Here is a 10,355-nt window from a genome sequence, read left to right on the forward strand (position 1 = left end):
ATGGATATTGTGGGTCAAAGGGCGTTGAAGAAAAAAGTTTGTGATATTTCCTATCCATCCACATATTCAATGTGTCCACCGCCGGTGAAATACAAGCCAAAAAGAGGAGTTAAGAAGAGTAGAAAAAGGGAAAAAAGTGATGTGCATCGTGATCCAAGTCAGTGGGAATATGCTGAAGCTTCGCAGGGGAGTCAGACTACAAAGAGATCATGCACACAACAAAATGGGAGTCAATTGTCAACCATGCCGATTGGTAAGCAACCTTCTATCAATTCTGCAAAAGCCAAGTACTTGTCACAGTTTCCTGCTTTCTATCATCCATACATCGATGACATTTTTGATGTTGAATTGGATAGAAATTGTGGTTTCTGTTGTATTTCATTTGCATTAGGATGGGGGGAAGATGCATGTTATGATGTTCAAAGACAACTGCATACTCAAATCCAGAAACACGCAGATTTATTTTCTAAGTTGTTCTATGACACTGTCTTTGATGTTAGTAATTCATTACTCGTAAAACACTTGGGTCTTCAGGGTAAGGAGAAATGGATGACGATTCCCGATATGGGTTACCCTATTGCTTCTAAATACAGTGTTGTTGTATTTGTTTCTCTTTCCATGTTAATGAACATAATATTTTTCCCGTTTCTCATAACTCCACCCTCATACACGAGTCGACATACGATCATTGCTGTTGGTTTTGTCAACCGTAATCATTGGATTCAGATAAAGTTGAGACCCGATTGTCCATTGCCTCCCATCACTGATCGTTGGAGGCATAATTATTCTAATAATGCATAAGCATGGAAATCACCATATGCGGGTCGGTTCAGACATTAGGAAGAAGTGGCTAGAAAGTCAGACATTGGGAAGAATGTTTCTAAGGATGCAAAAATTGTTGTGATGTTGTAATGATAGATATGTATGGCATTTATTCTATTTATATATTAGTACGCTTTGATATTTCACCGACATTTATTCTATGTTGTTCAAGTTTAAAAAAAAATTAAGTCCTAGTATTATCGGAAAATTTAAATTTGCGGTAGTTTTATACACTGAATTCATATCGAAAATTTGAAATCTCCGGTAAAATTTCTGGTACCAGATATTTCTAATTTCCGGTATTAATATTAACTGGTGATACGTACCGGATATTTCAAATATCTGGTACCGGAAATTTTATATTTCCGGTATGGATCATCATGTGCAGTAATTTGGTAAATCCAACTAAATATCCGGTACATTTGTGAAATTTCCGGTACGGAACCAGAAATTTAATAAAATCCGGTATTTTGCAGGGGTAATATGGTTAAAACTTATCCCTTGGGGGGTGGCAAGTATAAAAAAAGGGGTGACATGTAGATTCTCCCATATTTAATAATGAGAAAATGACCATCTAACTTTTATTTGTCTACTTTTCTCATTGTTGGCAAAAGTCCATTAAATCTGGTCTTATTCATAGGCCAAATACATTAAAGAGGACTTAGGCATGACAATGAGGTGGCGGATTTAAGCATTATCAACCCTACCCCTACCTCTCTGTATCAGCCTTGCCCCCACTTCCTAAACGTAGTTGAGGATAGCAATTGTTCCTCCGTCTCCACCCTCAACGAAAAACAGGTTTTCCTATCTCCACTCGCATAAATTGTATTTTTTTAAATGCATGTTTTTTTCATAGCAACAAAAGTCAATAATTAACAAAAATATTTGTCCATTTTAAGAATAATCATAATACTTAACCTTTTTCATTTAGTATGTATTTTTTTTAAATGAACTATAATTCTAATAATCTTGATTTCTTAAGATTAAGAAGAGTAAATGAATAATGAATTTATTAAAAATAAGAGTAATAAATTACATTTAATACTAGTAAAGACCAGTGCATTTGCACGGGTCGCGCAAAGTCGATATAAATATTTAATTAATATTATATAATTATGGTTAAGAAATATATATAAAAATATATACGAATTCATAGAAATAAAAGTTTCAATTATGATTATCATAAAAAATGAACTCTCTATGCACATCACACTTTCTCACTCCTCGTCTCTTAATCTCTTTGTATTTATTCTCTTTGCTCAATTAATTTCTCAGTTATTACAATTAAACACAATAAATCAAAGAAATGAAAATTCTACAATCGTTCATACTCCTCCTCCCTACTGTCCTCCAACAACAAAATCAACATCTCATCTCACTCAAATTTGGATCTCTCTCATTCTTACTCGCGGTTTTCTCTCTACTTCTCTTGATAAAGAACCGAAACAAAAACTCAACAATCAAATATAATCATCCATCAAACGCAAACAAATCTGCGAAACTTTTACAATTTGAGTAGAGTTGTGAGTCTAACAACCTTAGTGCATGTTTGGATTGGCTTCTACAAGCCCCAAAAACACTTCTAGTCCACTTCAATTTGAAAATTGGTTTTTTTTCTTTTTTGAATACTTTTTCAAAATCAATTCTTCTCCTCCAAAAACAAATTCTAATAGAAACTACCATTCCTAGCTTTTTGAGTTTAGTATAATCAATTATACATTTATTTATATATTATTTATTATAACTCTTTTAAATTTTCCTAATTTACCCTCTTTAATTTTCATCAATTACTTATTTTCTTTTTTATTTTTACTAGAATTTTTTATTATTTTAGTAATTATACAATTCAAAATCAATTTTGTTAAAACTATCCGAACAATATTAATTGATAACAACCACTTTTATATCATTGTATCTAAATATTCTATATATGTTTATAAAATGCCACAACTGTGTACTTTGAACTACTTTACAGTTATTATATTACAAATATTACAAACCAAACCGTTGAATATACAGCAATCTACCTTCCTTCTCTACATACATATACATATATACTGAAAGTTGAAAGTTCCTGTGATGTCAACAACTATTCAAATCACATTCCTTCCAGTAACTCTCCCCTTTACCGCGTAAAAAACGAAACAATAATAATTGTTTCGTAAAACCGAGACAACCTTCTACAGCGACAACTTTCTGATGTCACTCTCCTTCACAAACAACCCATGAAAACCATACGGCACACGCCGCGGCAACTTCACCTCCGCCACAACCTCCATCTCCGCCGTCTTAGCATCCATCACCAAAAACCTCGACTCCCCCTTCCTCTCATCATGCACATAACTCACCAAATAACCATCATCCTCCTCAACACCACCCTCCCTCGCCACAAAAAACGGTTCACCACCGTAACAACCCTCTCCGAACATCCTACACCCAACTTCCTCTCCCTTCAACACATCAATCTTCACAACCCCCGATATCTTCGGCATCGGATCTCCAATCGCCGCATAAACAAACCTATTCCTCTTCCCCATGAAATCACTATTTATAACTGCGAAATCAAGATTCCTCGCTGATAACGGTTGTCGTGAAACAATCCCTGTCTCAACGTTGATCTTCACTTTCTCAACCATCGCGTGAACAAGATCCAATCTCTCCATAGTATGCTCCACAGAGAGTATATTCGGCGCAATCAACGTAACGGTTTCTCCATCTTCCTCATCCCACGCGTTAATCGCGTGAACTATATTAAACCCTGGCACATTAAACCACTTCATCTTCCTCTCATCTTTATCATAACGAGGAAGAATCCCGATCCTCGAAATCTTCGATGGATCGGAACCTACCGGAGAGCCACCGGAAATCATATCAAGAGGATTCATCCCAAGCTGTATATCAGCAAACACAGCGTATTTTTTCGTAATAGCGAAATCGTGAAGAAACGAAGGTGTTGTCATGGAGAAAACGGGAACGTCGTTGTGTTTAACTCCGTTAGAATCGAAACGGAAGTAAGTTAAAAACGGTGGAATAGGACCGTAACGGAACGCGAAAGCTTCGCCGGTGTCGGCATCAATTTTGGGATGCGCCGTCATGCTCATGGAGAGTTTACCGTTAAAATCGTGACGGCCGATTGTTTGGATGTCACCGTTTGGGGTTAGATTAATTTCATAAGGAAGATCGGATTCTCCGAGCGCGAAAAGACGGTTACCAAACAGAGCTAAGCTTGTGTTTGCTAAACCAATGCCGTTGGATGGATTATACTGACCGGTTATGACACGTGCGGCGGTTATGGATCCACGCGCGGCGGAGGCGATAAGCGAGTTGAAACCGGAGAAGACGTTGGGGAAGAGAGGGTAACCGGCTTCGTTTTCGGTTTTGTATTTGTAGGTTTTGACGTAACGGCTACAGAGTGTGGCGGTTCCGTTAGAGATTGTGATGGCGTGAAGCATGCCGTCACCGTCGAAGAGGTGGTAGGGTCCACGTGGCAGGAACTGGGGGTTTGGGCCGTTTCTTATGTAAGCGCCGTTGAGTGACGGTGGGAGTGTGCCTTTTGTGATTTCGCATTGTGTTGGAGGGAGTTCGGTTAGGACTGGAGCGAAGTTTTGAGATAGAACATGTCTTGGATCTACGGCTGGTTTTATTGGTGGGTCGATGAAGTTGTTGATGATGTCGTCGAATGTGTTGAATAGGAGTCCTGGGAGTGATGTTTCTGGTTTTTTGTTTGTGTGTTGGGTGGTGGTGGTGGTGGTGGGTGGAGGTTTTGTTTTGGTGGAGGGTGTTGTGGTGGTGGTTTTTAGTGTTTGGGTTTGTGTTGTTTGGGGTTTTTCTTTGGTTTTGATGGATGAGATGTTGAATGAAGGGATTGAAGTTGGGGGTTGTTTACATGTTATTATGATGAGTTTTGGGACCATGGTGATAAGCTTATGGATTATGAGGAAATTGTGATTTTTGTGAGGAGGGAGGTGTGATACTTATCTTGTGTTGGATGGGAAAGAATCCAATTGGTGATGGTTGATGGGATGAAAAAGAAATTAAATTGTGAATATTTTGAGGTAATCTTGCAAAATAATTAATGTAGGATGGACATGATAGATTTTGGATGAAGCTTTGAGACTTCTATTTGAAATATGAGTATCTAAATATTGAATAGTGACTACATGTTATTTCAGGATAATAACAAATCTAAATAGAGAGAGAGATAATATAAAGGAATTTGAGATAATTCAAGAACATGAATAGATTCCTTATTGTAAGATACTGACAGTTTGAGGGATCTGAATTGCATGGAAACAAAACTTCATGAGGTCATATAGTTGAAGTAATCTGCATTGTTTATATCAATTTAGATGACTTACATTATATATTTCTCCAAATTAATCTCAACCCTTCAGAATTTTATCAACTGTGATTGACAAAATTTTTCACTTTGAGTGAGCATGGTCACAATAATAAAAATACCATGCACTAATGTGATAAGTAGTAGTAACATGAACAAACTAATCCTTGGATCTATGCCTCTAAGTAATCTTGCTGTTGATTTGTTTGATGTAAAAAAAAGGAAGAAATTCACCATGAAATCTAAATCTTTAACCTCTTTGTCACGTTTTAACAAAGCCTAAAATCAAATTTTCAGCAGTCTAAATCATGAATAGCATAACAGTACAATATAATACAGCTGTGTGGTGAAAATGAAGCATAAAACTAAATCATGATATTTCTATTTGGAATCCATTAATGCTCAAAGGGTCCACCTTTGTTTCAGCCATTCAAAAGATTAGGTGCCTCTATCAATTTTCCTAACCACATGTTGACAAATTTCAATTTTTGTCTTAGGCACAGACCACAATTATTTTGTTATTTTGTTTCTCACTCACAGAGTGATTATCCACAATGAAATTGAAATGGGGTAGAGTTTCATTTGGAATATATAAATCAATGTATTCCTGTGTTCATATATAAAACAAAACAGTTTCTTTCAGATATTTTCTACATGAATTTCAACCTGAAATAATATTTTGCAACAGCCTCAAGCAGCCAGAATGTTATAAACATGGGACCGATGACTAGTTGTAAAATAAAGTTGTAAAATAAAATGAGCTTATTATGCAGTTAAGGTAATTAAGCTAAGGTTAGACATTATTGTCAGTGTACAGAGTACACCGAATCTATTATCTATATTGGGCTAAGCAGATAAAATAGATAGATAATAGTTGTCTGCTTTAAAATTCAGTAGCACTCACTTTCAATTCAATTGGATTTAGGGAAGCAACCGCAAGTAGACAGCGATTGGGTTTGGTGCTTTACCTTTCTCGTCAAAGATAAACTCAATTTTTCAATCCACACTTTTTTTTTTATCAAGTTTTACATTTTTTTATTTATTAAAATATACTTTTCGATAAATCCTCTAAATTTTATAAGATAGATTAAAAACTCTCAAAATATATTATAAGATGGGGCCACTTTTCTTATATGGTCCCAATTTACTACTACTAGTCCGATTTTAATCTCAATTAGTATTTATTGCTATAAAATATAAGTGAAGTTGACCCAATTTTTTAATGTTTTTAAAAATAAATAGTTATAGTTAACTTAATTTTCATTTTCATTTTCATTTTCATAAACTAACTTAATTTTCAATTAGTGTATATATATATATATATATATATATATATATATATATATATATATATATATATATATATATATATATATATATATATATATATATATATATATATATATATATATATATATATATATATATATATATATATATATATATATATATATATATATATATATACACCAAAGCAAAACTAACTTCTTTCATTCAATAAAATAGTATCAATACAAGAAAGTATAAAATTAACGTAACTACGTCGAGATCAGGAATTAGCCGCCTTTGTTAAACAATGAACAACCATATTCGCTTGACGCTTAACGAACTCAACCTCAAAGTTTAGAAAATCAAGTAACAAAAAGTTTAATAGAACAAATGATATAACTAAACTCGGAATTTCCGACAACATTAGAATGGATAGCTTGCACCACCTTTTGCGAGTCACTCGCAAAAACTACATGACCGAGATGAAAGGCTAAAGCTCCTTGGATAGCTTCTTTCAAAGCCAACGCCTCTGCTTCTATCACGGATAAAGTACAAACATCCCAAGCAACACCCGCCTGAACTAAATTCCTCATATTATCTCGGATACACCAACCTCTATTGGTGGTACATTGACTACTATTAAACCCCGCATCGACATTACACTTGAGCCAACCCAAAGGGGGGATCCAATGATGCAGATTAGGGGGGCAGCCTCTCTATCTTGAATCTTTTGTGCCATAAACCATTCCTACCACTTGTGAAAGGCTAACCAACCAAGTCTTGACGCCTCCTCCTTCTCGTTGTTCCAAATAAAATTATTCCTATTATGCCATAAAGTTTCAATCATAACCGCAAACCGCCCAGCCACCTTTCTATCATTCGCGCTACACACTTTCAAAATAAGAGATTTAATGTCACTAGAATGATTAATAAGAGGTGCAACAGTATCGTGCAAACCTGCTGACGTCCAACAAGAATTAGTTTCAGGACACCCGAAAAAAACGTGTCAATCATCCTCCTCAGAATCATCACAAAACTGACAAGTAGAAGGACAAGGTACATGATGTTGTTGAAGCCGGACCCGTGAAGGAAAGCAACCTATGCAAATCCGCCAAATAAGGTGTTTCACTCGGGGTGGCGCAAGAATAGACTGCAGACCTTGCCAGTTAACCTCATGATTCTCCTGGGTGTAGCACTTTTTTCTACTCTTCCAAAATCGATACCCTGAACGGACAATATACTGACCATCTTTTTCTTCCTTCCAAACCAAGCTATCTTCGGTAACATCCTCCACAAGCGGAACAAAAAGAATTTCCTCCGCCTCTACACAATCAAACAAATCACAAATCACCCTCATATTCCACTGTTTAACGTTAGGAAGCATCAAGTCCTTAACAACCAAATTATAAATACCTTGTTGTTGCGGCCCATGCATACAACCCTCTGCTTTACCTCGAATCCAAGGTTCAGGCATTACTTTTATTTGGCTACCATCACATATATTCCACCTACAACCAATAGTTAGCACCTCTATGGCTTTCCAAATACTTCTCCAAACAAAGCCAGGATTATAACCGAGATTAGCATCAAGGAAGGTAGTTTTAGGGAAGTACCTTGCTTTAAAGAACCTGGACACTAACGCTTGCGTATTATTCATGAGAAACCATCTTTGTTTTGCAACCATAGCCATATTAAAAGCTCTAAAGTCTCTGAATCCAAGGCCCCCCTCTTTCTTGGAGCATGCTAACTTATCCCAAGCCATCCACCAAATACCCTTACGATTAGAGCCCTCGCACCACCAGAAAGCATTTAACATCTTCTCAATCTCACTAGTCAACGTTTCAGGAAAAATATAGATACTCATCATATAGGCCGGGATAGCTTGGAGAACCAATTTGATCATGACTTCTTTCCCCGCTTTAGATAAGGACCGCCCTTTCCAAGAATTAATTCTTTCCCAAATCCGATCTTTGATGAACGCGAAAGGATCCTTTTTACTCCTTCCAATCATAGAAGGCAATCCTAAATACTTCCACGTTCCTAGCACATGACGAACTCCCATGACCTTGGCTAGGTCCTCCTGTGCTGGAAAACTTAGATTACTGCTAAAGAAAACCTCGGATTTGTTCAAATTGATCTCTTGGCCGGATGCTTTAGCATAAGTCTCTAGGACCTCCATAAGATGTGTTACTTCGCCTACATTGACCCTGCAAAAAAGAAATCAGTCGTCAGCAAAAAGCATATGCGACACACTAGGTGCCCATTTGCATATCTGTATTCCATGGATGTCTCCCTTAGCAACAGTCCCCTTGATGAGGGTCGAAAGTCCTTCAGTTATAAGCATAAAAAGGTAAGGCGACAGTGGGCCGCCTTGCCTGAGTCCTCTTCCTGGCACAATAGGTCCTACAATGTCCGAATTAACCAGTACAGAATAGTGAACCGAAGTAACACACATCATAATCCAACGTGTCCATCTCTCAGCAAATCCCATCTTCAACAACATACCTCTAAGGAATCCCCAATCTACCCTGTCATATCATAGATAATTAAATAAAAGTAAAGGGGTGTTTTGGAGATCGCAATTTACTTGTTTTCATTTATTAACAAATAAATAAGCTAAAATAATAGAGTTTAATGAAAACAAAAATAATAGTAGTTAATAGTAGTTTAACATGATTGTGCACTAAAAAATCATCAATTTTTCTTTTCATCCAACTTGCTGACTGAGCGGGTGTAGGCTGTTGGTCCAGGGTTCGATCCTTGGCAGCAGCAATGTAGTATTTTCTTTGTAAACAAGTTGGTGGTACTTATAAACCATCAACTTTTAAAAAAAAAAAAAAACTGCTTTCAATCGTACTAATGATTTTTAATGGAATACACTGACTCATTGAATAATACTATAAAATTATTCTATTTAATAATAACGCATCTCTTAATTTCTCAAATAAATAAATTAAAATAAATTACATTTTTATAATAATTGCCTACATCTAAATAATTATGAATCGGACAATATATTCCAGACTAGCTATCAATGGTAAGATAAAAACTTACAAAATTTAGCTTTACATTAAAAGCAATTTTATTGTATAACATTTAAAAATGTCAAATTTAAAATTAAATTATTCTTCCTCCAATAATTACACCAAAAATAACACTTCGAAGGAACATTTTTGTCAAACCTTGGTTGAATTTGAAAATTATCTGAGTTAATGTCAATTTTGTTGGTGTAAAGCCCTTCACGCCACTTAAACCCCACATATAAGCGAATGCGACTTGTCCAATAATTGTATCAAATTCATTATTATCAGACACCCAGAATTTTGAACTACAAACACCCAGAATAAGTAATCTAACTATCTAAGCCATAAAAAAATACATCACATATAAAATTATTGAACAGTAAAGGAAACTATTTTTTTTTGTTCCAAATAAAAATCAGTACAATACATTCAGTTAACAGCAACCCAGTACTGTCCATTCAAATGATAAAAGTAGTCTCAATATAAAAACTAAAAATAAAACCAATGACAGTAAAAGAAAAAAAAAATCTCTCTTTTCTTTTGTAGTAAATTTTTTACTCATTATACTTTTCTTTTGCAGTAAATTGTTTTAATATCCTTTATCGTCTAAGATTTCATCATGCTATCATCAAGACTTTTTTCATCAAACCAGATTCACATTATGGTGAAGACTTTTTAATATCCTTTATGTTTTGTTTGGATGACAAAAGAGAGTGGAAGAATAGAAAGCAAGAAGAAATAATGGTGAAGAAATGAAAGTGAGTGGAAAGTAACATGAATTCTAAGTTGTTTGATAGGAGGGAAAGCAAAAAGAAAGGAATATATAGTAAATGACATAAATACCCCTACGTAAAAACAAATGATAACCTATGCCCACTAATTAAAGCAAGGGCATGAGTGAC

At 35.4% G+C, this 10,355-nt stretch overlaps 2 protein-coding genes across 2 annotated transcripts; one reads left to right on the forward strand and one right to left on the reverse strand.

Annotated features, from left to right (window-relative positions):
• LOC131649894 (uncharacterized) lies at positions 1 to 801 on the forward strand. Its single transcript, XM_058919635.1, has one exon. It carries the CDS (start codon positions 1 to 3, stop codon positions 799 to 801), a length of 801 nt encoding a protein of 266 aa, XP_058775618.1.
• A 1,902-nt stretch (positions 802 to 2,703) lies between these two features.
• On the reverse strand, positions 2,704 to 5,136 carry LOC131651923 (probable carotenoid cleavage dioxygenase 4, chloroplastic). The gene has a single exon (XM_058921648.1). The coding sequence runs from the start codon at positions 4,734 to 4,736 to the stop codon at positions 3,003 to 3,005; it is 1,734 nt and encodes a 577-aa protein (XP_058777631.1). The 5' UTR covers positions 4,737 to 5,136; the 3' UTR covers positions 2,704 to 3,002.
• Between the last annotated feature and the right edge of the window lie 5,219 nt (positions 5,137 to 10,355).

This window comes from Vicia villosa, linkage group LG2 (assembly GCF_029867415.1).
Source record: "Vicia villosa cultivar HV-30 ecotype Madison, WI linkage group LG2, Vvil1.0, whole genome shotgun sequence".
Classification (NCBI taxonomy): domain Eukaryota; kingdom Viridiplantae; phylum Streptophyta; class Magnoliopsida; order Fabales; family Fabaceae; genus Vicia; species Vicia villosa.

Coding starts and splice junctions, on each gene's coding strand:
- LOC131649894 (XM_058919635.1), top strand. CDS start 1: ATGGATATTGTGGGTCAAAGGGCGTTGAAGAAAAAAGTTTGTGATATT.
- LOC131651923 (XM_058921648.1), bottom strand. CDS start 4,736: ATGGTCCCAAAACTCATCATAATAACATGTAAACAACCCCCAACTTCA.